A 26,522-nucleotide genomic window follows, 5' to 3' on the forward strand; every position below is an offset into this window, starting at 1 on the left:
CTATGCTTTTAAAACATTTGTACTGGATATTTGTCACTTAACATAGTTATATGTTTAATATAGTGGGTATTTATTTATTATATGTCCTGCTATACATATAAAAATGAATGAAAAGGGAAAAAGTAAAAGACTTAAAAAGTACATAATTCATAACTGAAAATAGTATGAAAAGAAAAATACTTTCATTATTTAATAGATTTTTATAAATCTGGCCTTTTAGTGTAATCGTATTACACCTTATTTTATAATACAGCTCTGGAAAAAATAAGAGACCACTTTAAAATGACCCAACTGAAAACCTTTGGAATATAATCAAGAGGAAAATGGATAATCACAAGCCATCAAACCAAACTGAACTGCTTGTTTTTTTTTACTAGGAGTGGCATAAAATTATCCAAAAGCAGTGTGAAAGACTGGTGGAGGAGAACTTGCTAAAATGAATAAAAACTGTGATTAAAATCCAGGGTTATTCCACCAAATATTAATTTCTAAATTCTTAAAACTTTATAAATATGAACTTGTTTTCTTTGCATTGTTTGAGGTCTGAAAGCTCTGCATTTTTTTTCAGCCATTTCTCATTTTCAGCAAATAAATGCTCTAAATGACAATACTTTTATTTGGAATTTAGGAGAGAATTCTGTAGTTCATAGAATAAAACAACAATGTTAATTTTACTCAAACGTACCTATAAAAAACAAAATCAGAGAAACTGATAAAGAAACTGAAGTGGTCTCTTATTTATATGTTCAATTGCGTTGTTTTTTATTTTATTGCTTATTTTAAATCAACACTTTATTAATTATTCATTTTATTGCACACTTCGGGCAGCTTTAAAATGAAGACTTAAATGTACACTACATCCAGAACCATTTTTTATGTACAGGTTGTAACATTTATCTACTATTTAAATGTTATTTTACTACTCCTAATTTTATTGTACTGTGTATTATTGTAACGTTGGATAATTATTAAACGCATTGTATGTGTTTATTTATTATTTAATTATTTATTTTGCATTATTATTGACACATTCTAAAACTTGCTTGGTACAACTATTCAAAATGAAGACCTACAATGTGCTTCAAAACACCTTTAAAAGACTGAACGGAAAAAATGTATTTATTGTAAAGGAGTTATTTAAAAAATGTTAAAGACTTTTGTTTGTGTTGTATTTTGTATCTTCAGGTACAGCTCGAGTATTACTGTAGCTGATTGGTTAACGTCATCAAATCCAGCTAAATTGATTGGTTGGTGATCATGTCAGTAAAACAAAAATCCCCGCCTCCACTGACTGAGTTCATCCGGTTAGCAGGAGAAGAATGAGCAAAAAAAACAGTTAGCATTAGGCTAACGCTGCAATTCTCTCAGAGAGAATAATAGAATTACGCGGCGTTTTTAACGATAATAGCGGGTAGTTTTAATATTTTTTGGTGTTTATAAGTTAAAAGGACCGTTTCAGTAGATGTTACACGCCGCAGGTTTGTGTTAAATGTAAGTATTTGTGTAATAACGGGGGTTCTCTGGGGCTGTTTTTACGCAGCGAGCGTGAGGTGAGCGCGCTGTGCGCTGCTCTGAAATACGGTGAATTACTGCAGAGCTTTAAGGTTTAAAAACGTAAAGTCGGGGTTTTATTTATTTTATTGGTAGAGAAACTCTGGTGAAAAACAGCAGGAAGGCGTTGTATTTTGTTGCTAAGTAGCAGACTGTACCCGAACAGGCCTCTTGTTAGCTTGCTGGCTAATGCTACACTCCGGGCCCTGAAGGCGGAGCGGCTGCGCTGCGAGCCGGAGGAGAGGGGCCGAGTTCAGGCACGGTGTGGCAGTCTGACAGCGCCAGCGCAAACAGCCCAAACCCAGCAAACCTGGAGACCGGCTGGGGTAGTTAGGTTAGGTTAGCTGAGGGATAGACTAAAGGATAACTGGGGATAATGCTGTCTTTATTGTACAGGTTCTAAAATATAAATGTAGCTAGAGAAATAATGTGATATTGAGAAACGTAAACCGGTCCCTCAAATCAAAAAGAGGGCATGAATTTTTAAATTAAGTGAAATTATTCATAAATTTAGATAGTGATTTCTTAACTGGAAGGAAGAGATTTATTACATTGGTTTTAATGCATTAATTCAGAACTATTTATTTATTAAATTTAGTTCATTACATTTACTTTATTACATTAAGGGAATGAATTATTTTTTTTAAATTGAGGAAATGGATTCGTAATGGATTAAGAGAACTATTAATTAAGGAAATTAAAGAATCAGACTTATTAAATTAAGGGAGCAAATATTAAATCAAGAGATTAATTTAATACATTGAAGGGGCGTTTTATGTCATTTCTACCATAACATGGTAGGTACCTGTAATAATCTAAAATAACCTCTCTTAATTTATTTTATCTTTTTAAGGTTGCATGTTAATGCCATGTGTAAATCAGAATAGTGGGCTATAATATTGTTTGCAGATATAGAGTTTAAAGAATCTAAATCTGGTGTTCAGGTGGGATAGTAAATAAAAAGAATATTTTTAAAAATATATATATTTTCTCACTTCCTTTTTTTCATTTAAAGTGTGCTGTTGTATTCACAGTAACAGTGCCACGCAATGCACCATGGAGGAGGCCCACCAAATGTGCAGCGAAATATTCAGAGATCCAAATCTGTCGCTTGCTCTGAGGCTGAGGACCGACAACAACAGCAGCCTATTGCAGTTACCCAGCAACAGACAGCACCTGCCAATCATCCTCAGTCACCGGTGACCACCTTCGCCCCAGCAGCTAGTCCTTCAGCCCCACAGTCGCCAAACTACCAGATCATCATGAGCCGAAGTCCCGTCACTGGACAGAACATGAACATCACGTTGCAGAATGTAGGGTCTATGGTTCCTGGAAATCAGCAGATCACACTGACCCCATTGCCGCTTCAGAGTCCTGCATCCCCTAGCTTCCAGCACCAAGCTCCCCAGTGGAGGTTTGAACACGGATCCTCTTCATACATCCAAGTGACGTCGCCTCTGCCACAGCCAATACAGCCGCAGAGTCCGACCCAGCACAGCCCGGTTCCTCTACAGGCCGTCTCCAGGCCTGGTGCTCCAGGCTCTGCTCTCGGGGTGTGTGGACAAAGCCCTACACGCTTTGTTGAGGCTGGTATCATGGTTCGACAGATCAACCTAGCGAGCCCTCCTGGAACTGGGCATTTTGTGTACCAAGAAAACACTGGCTTGGCTCAGCTGACTCCCACCACAGCTGGAGCAGTGCAGCTAGCCTCTCCTGGGACACCAGCAGCTGTCAGAGAAAGGCGTCTCTCTCAGCCGCATTCTCAAACTGGGGGCACCATCCACCACCATGGCCCACAAAGCCCAGTGGCAACTGGAACTTCTCTGCCAACTCTGGCCAGCCCTGGTCACATCACCACATCCAACCTGCCTCCGCAAATCAGCAGCATCATCCAGGGTCATATACGGCCCATGATTTTTGAGAAGACCACCCAAGGCGTTGTAGCAGGTGTCGCCACGTCTGCTACTGCCACTTTTGGTGTTCCTTCGGCTGTCCCTCCATCTAGTCCATCTCGGAGCAGTTCTTCTCAGGGGCTCTCGAACCCTCCCATCACACCTACAGGGGTCTGCTTGGTCAAGAAACTTCAGCCAAAGAAGCTGGAAGAGATAGCACCCGCCAATGCTGAAGTGGCTCGCCTGAGGAAGCAGTGCTTGGAGCACCATGAAAAGAAGATGGAGGGCTTAAAGGATATCTTTAAGGAATATCTGATTGAGCTTTTCTTCTTGCAACATCTGCAAGGCAACATGATGGACTACATTGCCTTTAAGAAGAAACCATGTGTACCCCTGTTTACCTACCTCAGGCAAAATGATCTGGACTTGGATGATGATGAGGAAGAAGAGGAACAGTCGGAGGTGATCAATGATGAGGTAGAGTCTTTTGATCAGAATGTTTTGCATGAGTTAATGGATATTGGATCTGTTGACTATTTTAACTGTCAGCCAATTTACTAAGGGGGAATCTTTAGGACAGATGGAGATTGGATATGGACATAAGTAACTCAGAAAAATGGAAATGCCTAAATGGTTCTTTTTTTTGTGTTGGAGAACCTGTTGTTTTATAATTCAAATATTTTGTTCAGTTTGTTCGGTTTGAACAATAATGATACTGCTGTGTTTTACGTTAGACTGTTGTAAATTCTGTTTTATTTATTTTTAACCGTTTTCAAACTACTTATAAGCGGTAGTGATTTTTTTAAAGAAAACTGTACAGTAGAAATGGACTACTTTGAACTAAGCCTGAACGATAAATCGTTTTAGTAATTATGTAAATTCTACAAGAATTTGTCATTCAGTATTCGGTATCTTCGGTTCACTCGGCACAGTACAACCCTAGTCTTGTGTTATCAGCAGATTAAGTTATAACAAGATTTTTTTTTTCTTCCTTTCTTCTCTTTAAAGCATAGTTTCATACAGTTGTACCATTAGGGAAGTTTCTTGTTACATGGGGGAATTACATTACCATTACGTCTGTTTCTATGACAATCAGGTGAAGGTAGTAACTGGAAAGGATGGCCAGACAGTGACGCCTGTTGCCATAGCCACCCAACTCCCACCCAACGTGTCGGCAGCATTCTCTGCTCAACAGCAGTTCCAGGTGGGCCACCAGAGAGATGAATCTCTGAAAACATCAGTCTGGTGGCTCTTTCAAAAGCTTCTTCTTTATGTGTACCCTGTCTGTAAATGTGTTGTGGTGGTGCTCTGTCAGTTGTGCAGATAAACAATGTGTCTAAAGTGGTTTAAATAGCGGAATTAGATTTGTTGGTGTGTGCCTTTTGAGCTGTATTTTCATACTACATAGGTTGCAAACACTTGTATTAATTCTGTATTATTTCACAGGTTCATCCAGGAGCAGGTGGCAACATCTCCAATCCAGTGGACATGGAGGCCTTTAAAAGGCAGCAGGCCTTGGCGCAAGCAGGTAGAACAGTGCAGAGACAGGGCAACTTTTATTTATTTATTTTTCCTTTGTTTCCTGTTTCCTTTTCTTTTGTTTCCTTCATTTCCTTTTCCTCCTTAAATTTGCTTCTGCTTAATCAGTATTCCAGCATCTTTTCCCAGCTCTGTGTGTTTGAAGCCTGAATTCCACAAAACAGGGAGCAATGGCTTCCTAATGTCTGAGTGCTGGTCTGCAGTCGTCATTGCTTTGTGCCAAGTGTTAAATATTTTTGTTTTTTTTTTTTTTTTTTTTTTTCTTTTTCTTTGGTTTTCTCGTCGTACTTTTTCCGTGTTGAGGGAATTGTGTGTTTTGCATCCCAGATCAGGCTAAGAGATCCCGGATCGAAGTGGGTCGCCATGGAATGATATTCCAGCATCCTGTTGTAGCTCCTTTAGGATCTCCTGGTGTTCCCCTCCAGCAGCTTATGCCGACAGCGCAAGGTAGGAGCGCCGCTGCGTCTCAGGCCAGTTCCACTCTTGTGTCCGATGTATAGATGCTGCTGGAGGTCATATTTCACCCCCAGAGTGCCAAGAGATGACCCAAATTTATTCAAAACTGCGATCCATTCACTGATCAACAAATTTCAAGTTCTGACTTTAGAACTCTCAAGATCTTCCTTGAACCCAAATGGGGCAGCTGGGTAGAAGATACAGCAGAAGATGGAGGAGACCTAGTCTCTGAAAGGGAAGAAACCACTTCACATCTTTTGTTTGTATTTGTCCTTTATGATTTGTTCATTAGTTTTATGGAGCACTTCCTTCATCCGTTTCTATTCTTCTTTGCCATAGTGGAATTTTACAGTTCCATCAACGACTCATTGGGTGATGAGTCTCGGCAAGGTCTCTCCATAAGACTGTTCAACATCACCTAGTTGTTGTTTTCCTTATTTTTTGGTTCTTTAATTTTGAATTTTATAGTTCACATTCCTTTCCCTGCCCCATCGGGTTTCACCCCTCGTCCCAGTCTCATTGCGTTGTCAACTGGGATTCTCAATGCACTTTCAGTCTTGGTTCCCATTACCTAGAAAGTCCTTTTTGTTTCTCTTCTTCCATCCTCGTCGTCATCATCTTTTCTGTTCCTGAAGTCATTCCTGGTTTCTACAGCATTTCGTCACGTCCTGGCCTTTCTTCCTCAGTTCAGATAGAGCAGGCTCACAGTGGCTTGCTAACAAAAATCTTAAAGGGGACTATTAAAGGTGAATATTCACTGTAGAGGCAGATCTAATTAGACTGTCAGTAGAGTAAAGTGATTATCTCTATTCAGTGTTAAGTTCAGGTAGTAGAGATTGAGATGCGCCTTTAAGTGTGCACTGTAAGCGTGGCACCGTCCTGCTTTTTGCCTAACCTGCTTCTTGTCTTTCTTCTGCTATTATCCTCTGCTTTGCTCTGTGGTGTTTTCTAGTATAAGTTGTCTGAATGCAAATGTAATAGGCATAACACCTGCTTTGTGCATGCTCATCATCTTTATATATTTTGTTTGTGTGCTATTAGTATTTCCCCTCTCCTTGCTGTTTTTTTTCCTCATTATTTTTGTTTATTAATTAAATTCTTTTTTTTTTTTTAATGGACATTGAATTGATAATGCATGACTTAGTTTGTTGTACATTATAAATTATAAGAGTTATCTTTCTTTTCTCCACATTTAACAGTTATGATTTTCGTTCATTAGATTGTTGTAGATCTTATGTGATTTCTTATATAGTCATTGTGACAGTATTTTCTTGCCACACATTTTCAACAGTGTCTCTCGCTGTTGGTAGTTCATGACATCATGTTCATATAAAGTTAATTTAAAGAATCTAGGCTGTTTAGTATATGATAAGATATTTAAATAGATTTTCTGAATCTGAAAGAAATGTAGGTAATCTGTTTGTGACATACAGCCATTTGAAATGATCACAACCCATAAAAGCCTTACATTTTTATCATATTTAGACCCATGGTCATTGAAATATCATTTAAACAATATTGAGAGATGGAGGTAATGAGGAAATGAAACTGAAGAAATGGCTTTAATGCAATTAATAGAAATCAGGTGTCTTTTGTTAAATGTTATTTAAAAAAAAATAGGGAAAAAGTAGGAAAGTATTTGCTACATGCATTCCTTGTGAAAATCAAACAGGTTTGTGTGTTGATGTAGTTGCTATATTTTGACACATGGTGGCAAGAGTTGCCTGTACATCCCATGATGATATTTTAGGGTTGTTGGTGACTCTTTACCTGGCAGACCTGGTCGTGTTGGCAGTTCTTTTACTGATTAGAAATTTGTTTAAATCCATTAAAAACTCCTGCATCTAAATTTCTTTCCAGGTGCCTCAGAGAGCTCTCTGGATATTGAAACAGCTTGATCAGAAACCCACCAAACTAATGTTTGAGGTTTAAATAAGACAAGCTTCTCCAAATAAATGCATTTGATATTGTCTCACAAAGTTAGGAAAGGGAAAAGGTGCACTTTCCTACCAAATTCCCCTCTAACAACGTTCTAATCATCAGCAGGGGATATGGTGCACCTGACTTCACTTGACCTGGCTTTATAAGGATTAAATTGTCCATTTATCTGTCAGTAATGTGTAAATAAATATCAAATGACCATTTGTCCAAATATGTTACATATTTTTATATTAACCTTTTTTCACCTGTAAAAAATAGTCTGTATATACTATATATTATTTTAAGTAAACAAATTAAATATTTTCTGTGCTTCATAATCTTTTTTTTTTTTTTTTTTGGCAACTCTCCATTTTCTCATCTGTCCATTCCGTTTCAACTTTTCTCTTCTCTCCCACTGCTGCATCTCACCATCTTTTCTTCATTAATTTCATTTTCACTTCCTCAATCTTTTTCTACTGTCATTTCCTTCCATTCTCTCTACCTTTTCTTTTTTCCCCTTTTCTCTACATTTCTCTCTCTCAGGTGGTATGCCACCCACTCCTCAAACAGTCCAGATTGGCGGGCAGAAACAGAACCAGCAGCAGTATGACCCGTCCAAAGGTCCTCCAGTCCAAAACGCAGCCAGCCTCCACACTCCTCCACCCCAGCTGCCTGGCAGGTTGCCTCAAGCCAGTCTGCCGATGGCCGGTTTGCCCCTCGCCCTGTCCCAGGCTCAGCCCATGGTGCTGGAGCCACAGGCCCAGGCCGCTGGTGGGCAACTCCAGGCTCAGGTGAAGCTTCAGGCTGTTCAGGGAGCAGGGGCAGTGCTTGCTGCAGTCAGTTCTCACACACAACTGCAGGCACAACTCCAGCAGCAAATGCAGCTTCAGTTGCAGCAACAGCAACAACAGCAGGCGGTCATGCAGCAGGGACAGGCAGTGAGTTATTTGTCTGACATTTAGTACCATGTTTTATAGATGTATTTTAAGGTATAATAGTGTGAGATTCTCTTTATAACATATATTTAGATAAATAAATGTATGTGATTTTTTTTTTCTTTTCGTATTACTAATGGGACAATTTTAAGTTCGTAGGGTTTAGTTACTATACATTATAACATTAGATTTTTTTTTTATTACACGAATCAGCTATCTAAACTAAAGGTCTGACATTTGGAAAAAAATGTTAACTCAATATGTGCTCACTACTGACTGACTTTTTTTTTTGTGTTTTCCCATAGACTGTCACACTTGTCCGTCCTGGAGCAGAGACATCCCAGCCTGCTCAGCGCTTGTTGTCTAATTCTCTGTCCACCACAGTAATGTCCCCCAGTCCTCTCACCTCTCCCTCATCACTCCCCTCCCCACACACTTCTGTTCCTGTCCGGACCCCCAGCACAGGGCCCAGCCTCTCTCCAGCTGCGCAGTCCAAGCTGGCAGCCCCCAGCAGCTCCACAGGGCTGAAATTGTCTGGGCTGAGTCAGGGCTCAGCCAACCAGAATGCACAGGAGAGTTCCCAGGACAAGCAGGCTGAGCAGGCTAAACTGGTGAGGAGTGCAAATCCTTCTGTTCAAAGCCCCAATACATGTTGCCATTTGGTTTTAACTGGGGGATTCTAGACTTAAATGAAATTTGCATATGTTTGAGTAAGTTTTAAGCTCACCCATCTTAACATAGGTGGCTTGCGTTACTCATACATGATAACAAAACAATGCGTTTCTTAAAATTTGTATTTCTCTTCTCTTTCTGTACAACATAGCTCCACAGTCTCTCTCTCAGATTTTCTTTGAGTCTTTATTTGCATCTGAAATTACCCATAGGTTTTCAATTTTCATAATTCGGAAAATTCAAGCGGTATCATGACATTAATTCCCTTATATACTTTAATTCAGAAACTGGTCTGCTGTTTCCTTTTATTTATAGAAATGCAAGAAATCGTTTGAGATCTTAATAAGAGAGTCTTAATAAAACTGGTTATTGTTCTGTAAATAAGCTGTGAAGGAATCTTTTGAAAGCCATACATTTGTAATTTGATGGATGAGCATAAAACCCTTTTTAAAAATAAAATATAAAAAGATGTTGGCAAGATGATATATTTGAGATTAAACAAGATTATTTTTCTGTAATGATTATTCTGTAATTATTTTTTTAGGAGAGCCAAGTGCATCAGCGTATTGCAGAATTGAGGAAGGAGGGTCAGTGGTCAGCAAGTCGATTGCCCAAACTCCAAGAAGCGAGCAGGCCCAAGTCGCATTGGGACTACCTTCTGGAGGAAATGCAGTGGATGGCTGCTGATTTTGCCCAAGAGAGGCGGTGGAAAATGGCTGCAGCTAAGAAGGTATTATTTTAGACTGTGAGTGGGGAATTGAGGGCAGTTGGAGCTGGAGTACATCAGCATTTTGTCTTAGCAATTATCAGGTGAAATGGGTGTGCTTGAGCAGTAGATATCAGAAAAGTGATCTTCAAGAACGTCTGTTATCTGTTTTATGGACATTGTCATTGGTAGTCTGTGACTGCTGACTGACACACCAGTGGAGACTTATAGTGTAAAATGTGTGTAATCAATATTGAAATTGACATGAATGCTGAGTTGTAAATTCATTTTGCATAATCAAAAAAAAAAAAAGTTTTGTTTACAGCGTAAACACTAGTGAAGATATACACACAATTTTAATCCCTAATTATAGAATTAGATAGACTGCATAGCTAAAAGTAGTGGCAATAAACAGACAGAACTTTTATCTTATAGGACCAATGGTTGTTCTCCATTGATGTGACTTGTTTGGTGTTTTGCAGCTGGTGCGTACTTGTGCCCGCTACCACGACGAGGTAAGGAAGACTGCTGAAAGGGAGAAGAACGAGGAGGAGCTGAGGTTGAGAAGCATTGCCAGCGCTATTGCCAGAGAGGTGGATTATTTCTGGTCCAATATCCAGCAGGTACAGCTCAGAAACTGGGCATCTTATAGATCGTCATGTTGTGTTGTGTGTTTTTTTTAAATAATTGAAATAATTGAAATAGTCCAAAATGACTAGGGATGAAATTTGCTTTATTTGTGTGTTTGATGAAAACAATATTTATAGTTAGAAAATATTTAGTTTGAGATGTGAGCTATTTAAATCCCCAAAAAGATGTAGAGACACTTTGTGGGGTATTCATGTTAGCTGTTGCTTCTGCTCACCAGGTTGTGGAAATTAAACTCCGGTTTGAGATCTCTGACAAAAGACAAAAAACTCTCAGCCTCCGAAAATTAGGAAATAAAGGTAACATTTTGATCTTAGCCTACATTTTGAATATGTACACCTGAAATATAAACTTCAGATGCTGAATGTTTTTAAATATTTTGTTATAGGACAGAACAGTAAAGCTGTAAAACAGTCTTCAGGAGACCATCCAGAGACAGAAAGTAAAGCGGTGAGAGACTCTCATGTAAAACTATTTTGCACTGTCTTTCTTTGTTCTTTTAACAAAGTTTTAAAAAAGTTATTCAAACATTTAGAATATTCTGTGTTCTTAACTTCTGTTTCTGTTTCAGCAGGAGTCTGGAAACAGCAACCGAAAGAGGAAAACCAGCGTGTCTCTTTCTGATGACGAAGGTATGTAATGTGGTGTTATTGATCAGTGTTATTGATTTGTGCTTGTGTGGATTGAGTAGATTAAGTGGATTCTCATGTACATGCTGTATTTTGAAGCTGAAGATGAGAGTACCATAGAGGAGCAGGAAGCTATGGAAGTGGCTGCTGACCAAAAAGCAGAGCTTGCAGATCTTGCCAAGGAAGGTGTGTGTTTTTATTTTTTCTCTTTTCTCGTCAAAGCATTATTTTAATTTAACATACTTTAAAATATTAAATTATTTAATAAATTGATTAATGTTACATTACTGTTTCACATTAAATTTTTTAGTAATGCTTTTAACTGGAAGTGACTGTAAAATGTCCTTTGGTGGCATATAGTTTCTTCTATTAATTGATGTTCTCTTACTCTTAGCTGAGGTGCCATTAGAAGCCCTAGTGAAGAAGTATGCTGGTGCCTACGCTGAAGGCTTTGAGTGGCCCCAGCCTGCATGTCAGAGTGAGGATGAGGAGAAAAATGAAGTAGAAGGTACTATTTGTTTCTGATGTGACAACACAAAGACATGTATTTGGTATCTTAAGTCTTTGCCAGAAAGGAGAGTACTGGTGAAAATATATATATTTTTTTTGCAGTGTATTAAAATACTTTGATTCATCAAAAGATTCAAGATTCACCTGCATTCTTTTCAACAAAAGTGATCTTAATTCCTCTTGACATCCACTTTAACTCATCCAGATCTCTGGAATAGTGCTGGGTGGTGTCATCTTTCTGAAATTGATTTTCAGTTTTGAAAAGTTAGCGTTTGAAAAAAAAATAATTGCACAAGGGTTCTTGTGCAACTTTGATATTGACAAATTAGATATTCCAAGTTAATATCTCAAATTTAATTACCTGAGTCTTCTTTGTCTTGTTAGAGATGGATAGTTCTCCCCTCCATAGTCCCCATGAGGCAGTTCTGATCGATTCGCTCTTGAGTGATGAGCAGTATCGTGGAAGTGAAAGGACTAGCAGCTCTTCTGGATCTGATGGCAAACCCTTGAAGGATATAGCGGAAGTCTCCAGGGCAACAGACCTCATCCTGCCTAAAGGCAGTGCAAGGGCCACTCCAAATGTGAGTACTAATGTTGAAATGTAGCAGTAAACTTCTGGGTCTGTCTTTTCATAGCTCTGTGCGTTTAGCTGTTGATTACAATTTTTTATTTTTGATTTCACACTTTTTTTCTTGTTTCCCTTTTTGTTGTTTTTTCTGATTCTTTTATGCCTCTAGACTCGGCTCCCCGTGCCCTCACTTCTTCACGGTTCTCTGAGGGACTACCAGCTGGTTGGGGTGGAGTGGCTGGCCAATCTACACCGTAAACATCTCAACGGCATTCTGGCAGATGAGACTGGCCTGGGCAAGACCGTTCAGACAGTGGCTTATCTCGCACACCTGGCCTGCCATGAAGGTTTGTTCTTAAATGACACATGAAGGGGGGTCAGACTTGCTTAATTTAGAAAGTCTTTTGTCAAAGCAATTGATTCTGAAAAACATTGATTAGACAGGCCACAAAATAAATATATTTATATATAATAGTTATTAATATTCTAACATGCTATTTTGCTTTACATTTTAGGGTGCTACAGTATTAACATGCTATTTTAATGCTAGACTTTAGACTATATCTAAAGGGCAGTTTAATAAAGGAATCACTGTTACTGAAATTACTGTCACTTTTTGTTTGACTTTTTTTTTTACATGATTGTTACAGGTGTCTGGGGCCCCCATCTGGTCGTGGTGAGGACCTGCAAACTCCTGAACTGGGAAATGGAATTCAAACGCTGGTGTCCTGGTCTTAAAATCCTCCTTTATCTGGGTGGCAAGAGAGAGCGCAGATACAAGAGAAAAGTAACTACATTATTGCAACAGATACCAACGACAGCATAAAACATGCTGTTCTGAATATACACTTGCTTACTACTTTATCTGTATTTAACTGTGTCTATCTGTTTGGTTGGCTTATTTGCAGTGGTGGTGTGAGCCCAACAGTTTCCATGTGTGTGTGACGTCATATAAGCTTTTGGTAAAGGACCAGGCTCACTTCTTAAAGAAGCGATGGAAGCACATGGTACTAGACGAGGTGCAACTGATCAAGAACATGACTGAAAAACACTGGGAAACCATCTTCAGCATCAAGAGGTTTCTTTATCTTGCTCTCCGAATTGTATGATTGTGATAAATGTCTAAGACCTATTTGTCCATTGAATTAATTGTATTATTATTATTATTTTTTGGCAAACAGTCAGCAGAGGATCTTGCTGATAAACAACCCTCTGCAGAACACTCTGAGAGAGCTGTGGACGATGATTCATTTCCTCTTGCCTGGAATCACACGACCTTTCCTGGACTTTCCAGTCAAACCTGGGACAGATCAGAACCAGGACTACTGTCACAAACTGGTCATCAGACTGCATAGGGTAGGCACACCCACACATGTGCACTGGTTACATGGTAATGGTCATGGAAAATACACAATCTAATGCAGTGGCTCCCAAACTTTCTTTCTGTAGTACCCCCCTTTTGTACATAAGAATATGTTGATTGCATGATCTCACAAACTTTTCATCTTATGCTACCAGTGCTTAAACATGCCTCATTCATTTGCATTGCTGCAATCCCCCTCTAATAGCACTGTGGCTCCTTCAGGGGGACTGCACTGATGTATTATGCAGTATGATTAGTAAACCATATTAGACTATGAAATTGTACCTGTATTATTTTTTTCTGAGTGTGCTACATGTTTTGCAATGTAGATAATTATCAACACCATTTGTAAATGCAGCAGTGGGTCTTTCTCACCTTGTCCTGCTCTCTTGCTGTCTAGATGATTCAACCCTTCATCCTGCGTCGCTCCAAAAGAGATGTGGAGAAGCAGTTACCCAAGAAGTACGAGCACATCTTGAAATGTCGTCTGTCTGCCAGGCAGAAGAGTATGTATGAGGACATCCTCACTCAGCCAAGGTTTGTAAGCCACAAGTTTTATTACATTTTTTTTTTTTTTTTTTTTTGCTCAGACTATAACTCATCCAGATATTAAGACTGTGTTTTGTCAAAAAACTGGCGATACAGTAGATATCATGATACAGGGCTATTGTTCACAGCATGGCAATATACTGAATAAGACAATATATTTGAAATATTTTGTAAAAAAAATGATAAAACATAGTCATGTTATAAAAACACCATATCATATTCATAAAATCAATATAGTAAAAGTTTACTTCTTGTCCAATCAGAAATTTAATTAAATCTAATTTAATTTAATGACAGTGCATCACAGTCTGTATCTGGCAGTCTATGTTTAAACACAGCACAAGATGTACCACAGTCTACCAGCAATGTTTTTTTGGCTGTTAGTAAAAATGAGTACTGTGACCTTGAAGGTTGATATAGTGTTGCACACACTAAAAATTGCAATACTTTCATAAATCACATTTTCTTCCATTCCTAGCAAACATGTTTAAATCTGCCAATCTATTCCTGGTTGTTGTAGAATTGCCATTTGCAGTACTGGTATGGTAGAAGGCTTAGTGTGTGAAGGAGACAGTTTGTATGCTGTAATTTGATCATTGATTATGAGCCAGGAAGTAACTACCAAAATGCCCAGTTTAAGGCTACTGTAGACTGTAAAACATGGTCTATTTACTGCTTAGAAAAGACCGATTTTTCTGTGTGTTCTGAACTGTATATGTTTGTGCTGTAGTTCTATGAATATATGTGTGATTTTTTTTTTTCTTTCTTTCTTTCTTTCTTTCTTTCTTTCTTTAATCATAGTGCTCAGGAGGCTCTGAAGACAGGGCATTTTGTGAGCGTGCTGCAGGTTCTTATGCAGCTGCAGAGGATCTGTAATCACCCAGACCTGATTCAGACCAGAGACACTGCCAGTTCCTACACCTGTCTGCCCCTGCAGTACAACACGCCCTCCCTTCCGCTTACAGCTCTGCAACAGGACCAGTGGAAGGTGCGTATTTCTTCTGTCAGTTTAAAAGTTTCAAAATTTTTTAGACCCATAATTGTAACATAAGCAGGTCTTAAAAAATTGCAGTACAGTTTTGTTCAGGTTATAAGCAATACTCACAGATGCTTTTGTCAGTACATGTGTGTTTATAGGTAACAGCATAGTTATATTTTTGAAGTCTTTCCTTTCCACTTATAATCGTTTCACATTCTCTTCCAGACGGTAGACCTGTCCCTGTTTGACCTGATCAATAATGAGAGAAAGTTGACACGGTATGACACCAAGGAGGTTCTGCCCAAACTAAAACTGACCCAGAAGTTGATTGAGGAAATCCACAGTGCTCCAGACCCTCCTGCGAGACCCAAGCCGTGCAAGATTAAACCCATGAGGTACTACCCATAAAGAAGTGTTAAAGAAATATTAAATGAATAAACACACACATCTCTACACAATGCATATTGTGTATACACCATGAGTGTGAACATTTTATAGTATACATTTTAGTTAGTTGTAGCCCAAAGATTTACTGCAACAGCAAAGCACTCCTCTTTAGGTAGGTATTTTGCAGGACCAGGCTTCAAATATCCCAGAAAACAAATTTTCAATAAAATTGCACACTGATTTAATACACATTTTGGATATTTGCAGGAGTCCTTCATTAAAGACTCAGCTGCTTAATTTTGCTTGTTGTTTCAGGCTGTTCCAGTCAGTACAGTATGGAACTAAGCCAGAGGGTCGTCTGGTGCCTCTGACGAGCAGTTCTCAAACCCAGCACTCTGCTTCTACTACCACTACTGCACCAACCACTACTACTGCCCCTACTGCTACAGCTACTGTTCAGAGTAACCAGCCCAGAGGCAAACCAACTGTTACTACCACCACATCTACACAGGGTAAGACATGTCATACATTTGTGTGCACACCATGCAGTTGTGTATACAGAAAGTTTGTTTCTTAGTTTCTGCACTATTGTAAAAACAATTATTATTATTATTATTATTATTATTTTTATTATCTTAAACACAAGTTTTTGCCATGTTCAGTTAAAGGTGCTCACTAGGTGTAGCAGGCTAATAATTACAGAGCCATGGTAAAGTAGTAGTTCCTGGTTAATTAGGGGTTATGTGAATTAGGGAGCTGATATGTGAAAATATTAAATATGCACTCATTCTGTGTTGTGTTATTTGGGCTACTTTGTATATTAGTTTAAATATTCATTAGAAAAGCTCTGTAAATGCATGTTTGCTTTCATTGCATGCGAATGGTGTGGTTGCATTTTACACTTTTTGTTTTGAAGAATTGTGCTTGCTGTCAGTCCTTAAACAAGAATAAACCATGTTCACTACATTTGAGAACTGTAATTATATTTTAATCAAGAAAGTTTCAATGAAACTGCATAAAACCTGACTACTTTTATTTTTATTTCTTTGCCACAGGCTTTAGCCAAATTTTTTACAGTGCTTTCTGCTAATATGAGCATATGTTAATGTTAATTTGCAAATGTTTTTATTGTTTGTTTTAGTGTTCATGATTGTTGCCTTCAATATTTTGAACGCATCCTTTACTCACCTGTCCCATTATATGTGGACCTGATGATAATTAAGTTTATTTAGGGGTTGCTTGGTAAGGGGAAAAACAGATTTTGTATGTTGTGGGTTCTCCAGGACTAGGATTGGAAAACTGTTTTAATCCCTGGTGTTTAGTCCTGTGTAGCCAGTGAATCATCAACCACCTTTGCCTCTTTTTCCCTAGCCCAATCAGCCACCAGCTCATCAGGACTCCCCATTGCAGCCGTTCCCTCTACCCCCACCTCTACCACTCTTGCTTTGGCTGTGGCAGGGGTGGGTGCTGTACCTCCCAGGTCTTCTGTTGCCCCCCAGCCTGCAGCCACCCACCCCCTGCAGCCCACTCTGCTCTCTCAGAGGCTGGTTCTCAGCCCGCAAGCCCAGGCCCGCTTGCCTAGTAAGTCTGCCCCTCCATCCCCCTGCCCTCCCCTACCAACCATCCATCACCAACTCTCCCTCAACCCACTGTTCTTGTTATGTGTCCAAGCACAGCACCGGGAGTCTAGAAAACACATGAAATGTGAGACTACTGGATGGGATTCTGGTAACAAGAATAGTTTGAAATTTAAAATTTATATTTGACTGATAATATTGTAAATATATATATATTTATCATTTTAGTGGTAAGTGGATTTGGTACAATAAGTTAAGTATTGTCCAAATATTGCACTCTCCTACATATCACACCAACAATGGCTGTTGCAGTATTTGGCAGGGGTGACTCAGAGCATGAAGTTATTTATTACATGTTTGCACTTTTGATACCCCATCCACTGAGCTACCACAGTTCCTGGTTATCTTCTTGTTCTGCATTTTGGCCGTACATTCTGACCCCATGTCCATAGAGAAGCATAAATATTAGTTGTAGTGTTATTTTTTTTTGTCAAGCCAAATTTGATGAGACAATTATTTTTAGAATGTCATATAGAGTTTGTCCTAGATCACAGATTCACAGACTCTGATTATTTATGTCATCCCTAAAATTCTCTATCCTAAGGCTAACTGATATATTAGTGCAACAGCCAAGAAAACACATTAAAAATGTAAAAAATTAATTAAAAACATACCAGAAGTATCCTAACTATAGACTCTCCTTTCTTGTGTCATTTGCATGGTATATCTCTCTGGCCACAACTCTTGTTCTCTTTTATTGTTAACCACTATTTTTTTCTTTTTAGTTTTTCTTTCCTCCCTCAGCTCCAGTTATTCTGTTACTAATTGTTTTCTTTATCCAGCTCAGCTCAAGGATCCAGCCCCAAGTAGCTTTGCTCTTTGAATTTGATCACAAATTCTCTTCCAGTTTAGTGCACCAAGCATGTGAGCATGGCTCCCTACACACTTTAAATTTTTGTGTTCTGCTTAAAATTCAGTTATCTGGCTGTTTTAAATATGTAAAAATGTTTTGCCTTTTCACTGGTAACGTTTCTTTCAGGCCTGTTTCCCCCTTTTATCCCTCAAGAGGTCAGCGGTTACCAAACCAGTTTTTATTTATTTCAGTCTGACTCTGCGCCTTCACGATTTTGACCTCTATATTTACATATGTAATGTGGCAGTTTGTAGAACAGGTACTGCTTGGACAGTTGTACAGATATTAAGAAAGTTATAAACACTCACTGCCTGGAGAGCTGAGGCAGATTCTTTTCCCCTCACATCTGAAAATCCTATACCAGGGTCCAAAACCATTTCTCTGTTTCTTGTGGATTGTGTAAATTTTATCAACTTCATGTAACTGAACTAAAATTCCGAATCCAAACATTTAGATTCAGCCTAAGACCACCTTTTTTTGGTCAGACCAAATTACAGTCATTTTACACCTGTAATTTTGATTCAGCCCAAACAGAAACCTTCCTGGCCAAACAAGATAGGTGTGAAGGCTCCTGTACATTCTTTTCTTGACAAAGGTGCTCAGGTCCATTCCTGTTATTGCATTTAGATGCTTTAGAATGCTTTGATTCATTGAATCACGATACGGTTTGTTAGGTTTGGTTTAGCCTAAACTCCTCAGTGTTGTAGGCTTACAAAATACACATTCCTCTCTAGATACACAGTCCTCTCATTCCTCTTTGTAAGCATTTAAAACTTGCACTTCTTAAGACTAGCTTTAATTATGGAGGAATTCAACATTTCCGATACAGCACAGTTCATGCTCACACACTGGAAGTGCATATAGTACATTTACATCATGACGTGTCAGTGACTCATTATGCAAAGGTTGAAAAGTTCAATACATTGTTTGAGAATCTATGCCTTTGGTTGACTATTCACTTCTCTGTTACACAGTAGTTTGGTAGCTGCTACTTTTGGGAAGAGGTTAAGAAATGTCTTCTTGATTTTGGGTGTTTCATGTTTAACCCACCCTGAATGTGCATGCTCTTATTGCTTCCTCACTTTAGAACTAACTTTCTTTTTGTTTTCTTTTGAACTAAATTAAAGTGCTTTGCTAATCTCTGCTCTGAAATTTCTCCTGTGCTAAAGGTGGAGATGTAGTAAAGGTGGCTCAGTTGGCGTCCATAACTGGAGCTCAGAATCGGATTGCCCAGCCAGAGACACCAGTCACACTGCAGTTTCAGGGCAATAAGTTCACGCTCTCCCCCAGCCAGCTGCGCCAGCTTACCACTGGGCAGCCTCTCCAGCTGCAAGGTAGGTGACCACCAGGTGTAAGCTTGCTCTACCATGGTTGTATTGAGGATCTTTCTGAATTGAAATGTTTTGAATAACTCTAAATAAATATAACTGAGTTTCTTATTTTATTTTTTATTTTATTTTAATATTTTTCCTTTTAGATTGTGTCTGTATGTGGATGCACATGTATATCATCTTTTGTCCAATGTTTTTACTCACCCTTCTCCTTGTGTAGGCAATATTCTTCAGATTGTATCAGCTCCAGGGCAACCAATTCTTAGACAGCCAGGGCCCATGATGATGCAGACTGTGCCCCAAGCTGTGCCTGTTCAAAACTCCATAGGCCCTCAAGGCCCCACCCCTATTGCTGCATCCACACAATCACAAGGTGGGTAACTTTTTTAAAGTGATTGGTTCAACTACAATGAGATGGATGCCCCTGTGGTCTGATAACACTTTTTTTCTGTCACTGTAAAGCAGCTGGTGTGAATACTGGTACAACAGTTACGACCTCTGCTGCCACAGTCACAGGGACCATCACCAAGCCCACAACCAACACTTCACAAGTGAGTGAAAGTTGCATACAGTACAAAGTTAATGAATCGACAAGTAAAAGCTAAAGATTCAAAATCTCACCAAATAAAGGCAGTATCAAAATAAGAGCTATGTTAATAATCATTCAGAATAGTAAGATATTAGACATCACCTAGTCCAAGTCTTATAAATAGAATAATAAAACCATTTAAGAAAGAAAATATAGGTAAGATAAAGAAGCAGTTAATCAATTCTAGGGCCTCTCTGAATGGCTTGTACTTAATTGTGAAATGCTTGCTCTCTATTATTTGATTGGAATGGGTTTTTTTTTGTTTATTTTCTAAGTACAGGATAATTATTTACTTTGGTAATCGACTGTTGCAAACAGGTGCTGCATACCTTAAAAACCTTAAAATCCCTTCTCTATTAGTTTTACTTTTTCAGTTTTACTGAAAACCTTGTTATTTCTGGTTTGAATTTGATGCAATTTCTGATTAAGAACTGTATGTTTCTTATCAGGAGTCTAGTGAGGAGAGGAATCGGCAGCTGAAGGAGCGCTTGGCTCGCCTGTTTAATGTTAACGAGCGGCGCGTTAATCGCTCTGTGCTGTATGGGATGGACCTTGTTGAAGCCTGCTCCATGACTGAGGGGAATACTGCCCCTTTTCTTGCTCCTAAAAACTCTTGCTGGTCCTGGGGAGGCAGGGATATATGCCTGAAGGCCCAGCAGAACAATGTTTCTGTCGTGGAACCCCTTCGCTTGGCTCTGCTGTCCCACAGAGAAAGACTGCAGACGGGAAAAAGCCTAATGAAGAGGTGGGCACCTTTTTCTGTCTGTATTATTTGATGTATGCTGTCTTTGATATATAGTTTCTTGTTTTGTAGAGTATGGTCATATTTAAAATAAAGTGCCCAAAATGTATATGTAGGCACAAGAATTATAAGAAGAAATTTGCTGCTGTAACAATTTCTGCTCTTCTGGGAAAACTTTAAACTTGGAGTCAGATTTTCAGACAGAAATTAAGCATAGTCTAGGTCTAGACAGCATTTTAATTTAGGCTTAATCCCTGTTTAGGAAACAGACCCTAGATGTAAGAATTTGGTAGCGTTCAACCACACACAAGCATTATTGTGGACAGGTACTGAAGTTGCATAATCCAATATCACTACAACTCATCCCAGATGTATTAGATGCAGCTCCTTTGTCACTCCAGAGAATGTATTTAACTTCTCCACAAACCAGTGCTGGGGCATTTTACCCTCATAGATAATGCTTAACATTGGGCATAGTGATAATTAAGCTTATGTGTACTACAAAGTGTCCCATTCCATTCAAAGTGCTTTTTGAGAACAGTCTGTATCAAACCCTGTCCCTGAAGTTTAATTTATCTTTATGAATCTTCCTCCTTCTTGTTGCAGGGTGTCCTGTCTAATTCCTGCTGCTGTAGCACCAACACCTCAGCTTTATGCAGCAAACCCCCCTCCATCTTACAGCCTGAAACAGAAATCATTTGTGCGTCAGCTGAAAGATGCATCCACCCCGTATAGTGTGGAGATCCGCAGTCTGGCCCGCACTCACTTGTTTGACCTCCCTGATAAACGCATGCTGGAAATGGACTCAGGTTTGTTTTATATAATCATACATAAAACTGCATGGTAAGATATGTTTTTCCTGTCTGTATATATAATTGTACTATTTATAAATTTTATCAGTTGTTCTATGTGTATCATTGTCTAATAAAAGAGTGTTTGTATGTTTGTAGGCAAGCTTGAGGCTTTGTCTATCCTGCTGCACAAGCTGAAGGCGGAGAAAAAGAGAGTGCTCATATTCACTCAGATGGCTAGCATGCTGGACATTCTGGAATCTTTTCTAGACCATCGACATCTTACCTATGTTCGTGTGGATGAGAATCTGTCCCTCGAGGAAAGACGGGTATTCAGAAGTTATTTAAACTCTCAGGCATTTCTTTAATTTATTTATTGTAAATATACACAAGTGTCAAAACACAGAATTGGTTCTGTTGTTTTGCATAATGTACCTATTTTTAACATAACCCTAAAATATAGTGTTCTTGCTTGCCTTTTATCAGGATCAGGTGAAGAGGTTTAACTGTAACAAGCAGTTCTTCTGCTCCATCCTGACCAATCGCTGCTGCTCTGCCGTGGGTCACGTATTTGATGCGGACACTATTATTTTCTATGACACTGATCTAAACCCAAGCATGGACTCCCGAACACAGGAGTGGTGTGACAAGATTGGGCGCTCCAAAGACATTCACATCTACAGGTGAGTTAATAGTAGGGATGTGATACGTTTTGAAAAATCAAATCACAAATGAAATCACAACAAAATCTTACTTTTAAAGTTTTTTTTTTTAGTTTTTTTTATACAGTTAAAATATATAAATAAATAAATAAACGCTACATGAAAAAGGTCAATTAATGCTTTAATGCTTAAGCACCATAATTTATATTCTTTAATTGAAAATAACAATTAATGCTCATCTGTGATGCAGCCCATTTAAAGCTTTAAAACGCATAACTATTAATATTACAAATATCTTTTTTTGAGTTTGACCAAATATTAATTGCAATTCACTGTGAACTAGCTTCCTTAGGTTCATCAGTTGGTTAATTCAGGTTGTTTGGAAATGCATTATCAGCTGAATAATCAATGTAATAAATTATATTCATTAGTTTAAAATCTGTTATTTGTTGTTGTTGTGTTGTTCCCCAGGCTGGAGAGTGGAAACTCTATAGAAGAGAAGTTGCTGAAGAACGGCACTAAGGATCTCATCAGAGAGGTGGCAGCACAGGGCACAGATTACACACTTGCCTTCCTCACACAGGTACCTGCATACAACTTCTGCATAAAGCCCACTTTTCACATTATTCTTAATGCTGTAATTTACACCAAATCTGCATTGATGTCTGTTCAAGCACCACGCTAAATTTTTGCTCTTATGCATGCACTCAACTTTCAACATTCAACATTGTTCACATTCAACATTGTTACTAAGACTAGCTTTGGGATCCCTGGCCTAAAATCCTAAGATTTGAAAACCCATTTTATGTAATGCAAAAGCTGTGAAATATGGCACTGAACACTTGACATTTTTACAGCGCACCATACAGGACCTGTTTGAGGTGGAGGCAGGCTCTGGGGAAAAGGTAGAGGAGTTTGTTGTTCTGCATCAGGATCCATCTCCAGCTGAATCAATTCCTCCTCATGTGGCGAGGCCCTACATTCAGGCCCTTAATGCCATCACACTGCAGACGCTTCACACAGAGGATGAGCAACACCAAGAGGGGATTGAGGTAAAGGCTCAAGAGGATCTGATGGAGGACAGAGAAGAGAAGGTGGATGATGAGGGTGAGGGGGTGGAGGAGGTCTCCCAGCTGGAGGAGCTCACTGCCGTCATGGAGCAGGTAAGCAGGGCTTTGTGGCAATTTTCTTGAACTACAACGAAACATTAAACAAAGAAACTAATAATAATAGTCTCTTTGCTTGTAGATTAGTCTACAATTGTATGAAACTCACAGTAAAATATAATTCTCCAGTTATTGTCATGTTAACTTTTGATATATATTTTTTTTATATAAATAATATAGCTGACTCCTATAGAGCGATATGCCCTGCACTACCTGGAATACCTTCACATCAGTGAGGATGATGCAGTTGCCAAGGTCGGTGAAAAACTTGAGTTTAAATTACAATTTTGGAAAAACTGTCTTTATTGCAATGGCATTTTATATTTTGTATCTGTACCTGCCTTTAGGAGCGCACAGAAGCTGCTAAGAAAGGCTGGGAGCTGCAGCTGCAACAGAAGCTGAAGCTTGAAGGGGAAGAACGTATGATTCTGGAAGAAGAGGAAGACCTCTTCACATATACCAGAGAAGATGCTTACAACATGGTGCATATTTAATATGTTACCAGCTTTACCTCTGTAAAAAGGTTGTTGTTTATTGTTGAATTTCTTTTAATGCTTGTTTTCCTGCTTTGTAGGAATATGTATTTGAGAATGATGATGGTCAGACAGAAATAATGCCGGTAAGAACAAACCAAATATTTTAAGATGAATCAAATAATAATTACTAAAATTGACCATTCTAACCTCTGTTGTTTGTTTTGGCCACCTGCAGCTATGGACCCCTCCAACACCTCCTCAGGACGATAATGATATCTACATTGACTCTGTGATCTGCCTGATGTATGACTCAACCCCCATGCCTGAGTCTAAACTGCCCCCAGTGTATGTCCGCAAAGAGCATAAGAGGCTCAAGATGGATCCATCTGGTAAGTAATCGGACTATGTTGCATTATATTGATTGCTTGTATCTTGAGGTTTTGAGTGTGCAGAAATGCAGCCCAATTTTGATATAAAATGTTTTCTCTTACTGTTTTCTTAGCTGTGGGGCGTAAGAAGAAGAAGGGCCATGGTGAAGCGGTTATACCCCCTCGGTCACTCTTTGATAAGGCCAGCATGTTAAAGGTGAGGCGAGAAGGAAAGGACCAGAAGAAGAACTTCTCCCTGAAGCAACAGGCTCCCTTCGCCAAGCCACTGCCTTCACTGGTGAAACCTGCAATGGAAGCTGGACAAGACAATCCAGAGTGGCTTATTAGTGAGGACTGGGCTCTGCTGCAGGTAATGGACAACACTTTCACACTTACAGCTCTGGAAAAAAGAGACCATTTAAAAATAGAGTTTATTTGATTTTACCAAAATGAAAGCCTCTGGAATATAATCAAGAGGAAGATGAATGATCACAAACCATCAAACCAAGCTGAACTGCTTGAATTTTTGCACCAGGAGTGGCATAAAGTTATCCAAAAGCAGTGTGTAAGACTGGTGAAGGAGAACATGCCAAGATGCATGAAAACTGTGATTTAAAAACCAGGGATATTCCACCAAATACTGAAGTCTTAAACTTAATGAATATGAACTTGTTTTCTTTGCATTAATTGATGTTTGAAAGATTTTTGTTAATACAGCCATTTCACATTTTCTGCAAAGAAATGCTCATAAAAATATATTTTTTTTATTTGGAATTTGGGAGATATTGTCTGTATAGAATAAAACAACAAAGTTCATTTTACTCAAACATAAACCTATAAACAGCTAAATCAGATAAACTGATTCAGAAACTGAAGTGGTCTCTTAATTCTTTCCAGAGCTGTATATTGTTTGATTGTTTTTCTGTAGTGCCTGTAGCACTTTTATCACAGAGAATGTTATTGCTGGTTCAGTGTAGCTCTAGCACTTCCCTACATTGCCACTAATGTGGTATAATTGTACATGCTGTGTTTCAGGCTGTGAAGCAACTCCTTGAGCTCCCTCTGAACTTGACTATTGTGTCTCCGGCTCACACTCCAAACTGGGACCTGGTGAGCGATGTGGTGAGCTCCTGCAGCCGGATCTATCGATCGCCCAAGCAGTGCCGTAGCCGCTATGAAAATGTCATTATTCCCCGTGAGGAGGGCAAGGTGAGGGAGCAAAACTGTGCTGTATGTTATGCACCCGTCACCATTTTGTTTGTATAGTTTCATAGCCATGTTTATCTGCATGTTGTTTTTTTTCTAGCATTTTGATTGAACTTTAAATATTAATCAGTTACCTATTAATCTTCTTTTATTCCCTTTTAAATTTCTGTTACCACAGTTGATATATGAAGCTAATCCCAAGAAGAAGACAAAGAGCATCTATAAGGTAAGTTTATTCCCAACAAAAATGTAATTACGAATTGATTTATCTGTGATTTTCTTAACTGTGTATATCATTCTCCTTTGCAGTCAAAGAACAGTCGTCCTCTGCGCACCTGTCAGATCTACACCCAGGATGACAATGCCACTCAGATACAGCTCTACAATAACCGATTTGAGCTGATGAAGATCATTGCCAGCAAAAGGAGTCCTCCTATCAAACCTCTGTAAGAAATACAGATTTAATTATTTGTAAAAGTATCAGTGTCTCATTCTGTGTTCTCAGACAGTTATTTTACTGTATTTCTGAAGTACTCCAAATGCTAAAGTTCTGTTTTTTTTATTATCGTTCTTTTCTTCCTCAGGTTGGGTATGAATCCATTCCAGAAGAACCCTAAACATGCTTCAGTGTTGGCAGAAAGGTAAACTCAACCAAGTGGTGGAACATGTGAGTTGAAGGTGTGTTAATGTTTGTTTAACTGTGTGGTCTCTCTCCTTCTCACTCAGTGGTATCAGCTACGATAAGCCACTGCCACCTATCCAAGTTGCATCTCAGAGAGCGGAGAGAATTGCCAAAGAGAAGAAGGTGAGACTTCTGAGACTTATATTTAGATGCATGAAGATGAAACATTTTAGTCTGAAATAAGGGATTCTTACACAAGCGTGCTCCATAATTAAACACAAAATCCCCCTTTTCTCTCTTTGTCCCTTTTTTTTTGTCTATTTCCCCAGGCACTAGCAGAGCAGCAGAGGGCTCAACAGTTAGCTCAACAGCAGCAGCAGGCAGCTGGAGCAGCTCAGACCCCAGGAGCAGCTGCCCAGCCTCAAGCACAGCCACAGGCTGCGGCTGCTGGGCCACAGGCGGCTGGAGTCCCCCAGACCAACCAGCAAGGAGCTGCTGCGGTTCCCAACACCGCTGTACTGGTCAGACTTACTACCTCCACATGGCTTATTTTTTTATTAGATAAATATATATTAAATAAATAATAAAAAAAACTTGCATTGTATTTATATATTTTTTTTATTTAATGTAAAGCATTATTGGAGATAACTGTTTTTTTTCCTCTCAGGCTGGAGCTATCAAGACAGCTGCTGCTGGCACAGGCATTCAGACAGGTACTCTTCTGTCATGTAACCTAAACATAACCTTGCTCTGGATTTCCTGAGGCATAAAAAGG

At 39.0% G+C, this 26,522-nt stretch overlaps 1 protein-coding gene across 9 annotated transcripts in view; it reads left to right on the forward strand.

Moving 5' to 3' along the window:
• The first annotated feature begins 1,303 nt into the window (after positions 1-1,303).
• The window catches only part of ep400 (E1A binding protein p400), a 35,212-nt gene continuing 9,993 nt past the window's right edge, over positions 1,304-26,522 (forward strand). For 3 of the 9 annotated variants that reach the window (XM_007237122.4, XM_007237124.4, XM_015602406.3), the window contains exons 1-45: positions 1,304-1,491; positions 2,586-3,920; positions 4,540-4,647; positions 4,890-4,971; positions 5,310-5,429; positions 7,902-8,296; positions 8,599-8,904; positions 9,510-9,695; positions 10,154-10,294; positions 10,540-10,618; positions 10,708-10,769; positions 10,891-10,951; positions 11,048-11,134; positions 11,343-11,456; positions 11,843-12,039; positions 12,196-12,373; positions 12,677-12,813; positions 12,935-13,104; positions 13,208-13,382; positions 13,790-13,926; positions 14,740-14,926; positions 15,143-15,312; positions 15,620-15,816; positions 16,676-16,885; positions 18,964-19,128; positions 19,346-19,498; positions 19,588-19,676; positions 20,164-20,459; positions 21,063-21,265; positions 21,407-21,576; positions 21,734-21,930; positions 22,381-22,492; positions 22,767-23,072; positions 23,256-23,330; positions 23,423-23,557; positions 23,650-23,694; positions 23,787-23,940; positions 24,054-24,289; positions 24,955-25,128; positions 25,304-25,351; positions 25,435-25,571; positions 25,710-25,766; positions 25,852-25,930; positions 26,077-26,268; positions 26,415-26,460. In XM_007237122.4, the coding sequence (XP_007237184.3) occupies positions 2,601-3,920; positions 4,540-4,647; positions 4,890-4,971; positions 5,310-5,429; positions 7,902-8,296; positions 8,599-8,904; positions 9,510-9,695; positions 10,154-10,294; positions 10,540-10,618; positions 10,708-10,769; positions 10,891-10,951; positions 11,048-11,134; positions 11,343-11,456; positions 11,843-12,039; positions 12,196-12,373; positions 12,677-12,813; positions 12,935-13,104; positions 13,208-13,382; positions 13,790-13,926; positions 14,740-14,926; positions 15,143-15,312; positions 15,620-15,816; positions 16,676-16,885; positions 18,964-19,128; positions 19,346-19,498; positions 19,588-19,676; positions 20,164-20,459; positions 21,063-21,265; positions 21,407-21,576; positions 21,734-21,930; positions 22,381-22,492; positions 22,767-23,072; positions 23,256-23,330; positions 23,423-23,557; positions 23,650-23,694; positions 23,787-23,940; positions 24,054-24,289; positions 24,955-25,128; positions 25,304-25,351; positions 25,435-25,571; positions 25,710-25,766; positions 25,852-25,930; positions 26,077-26,268; positions 26,415-26,460 (7,888 nt within the window). In that variant the 5' untranslated portion in view covers positions 1,304-1,491; positions 2,586-2,600. The remainder of the gene's footprint in view (positions 1,492-2,585; positions 3,921-4,539; positions 4,648-4,889; positions 4,972-5,309; positions 5,430-7,901; positions 8,297-8,598; positions 8,905-9,509; positions 9,696-10,153; positions 10,295-10,539; positions 10,619-10,707; positions 10,770-10,890; positions 10,952-11,047; positions 11,135-11,342; positions 11,457-11,842; positions 12,040-12,195; positions 12,374-12,676; positions 12,814-12,934; positions 13,105-13,207; positions 13,383-13,789; positions 13,927-14,739; positions 14,927-15,142; positions 15,313-15,619; positions 15,817-16,675; positions 16,886-18,963; positions 19,129-19,345; positions 19,499-19,587; positions 19,677-20,163; positions 20,460-21,062; positions 21,266-21,406; positions 21,577-21,733; positions 21,931-22,380; positions 22,493-22,766; positions 23,073-23,255; positions 23,331-23,422; positions 23,558-23,649; positions 23,695-23,786; positions 23,941-24,053; positions 24,290-24,954; positions 25,129-25,303; positions 25,352-25,434; positions 25,572-25,709; positions 25,767-25,851; positions 25,931-26,076; positions 26,269-26,414; positions 26,461-26,522) is intronic. The other 6 variants (XM_015602404.3, XM_015602405.3, XM_022670508.2 and 3 more) reach the window with 6 other exon arrangements.

This window comes from Astyanax mexicanus, chromosome 12 (assembly GCF_023375975.1).
Source record: "Astyanax mexicanus isolate ESR-SI-001 chromosome 12, AstMex3_surface, whole genome shotgun sequence".
Taxonomy (NCBI): Eukaryota; Metazoa; Chordata; class Actinopteri; order Characiformes; family Acestrorhamphidae; genus Astyanax; species Astyanax mexicanus.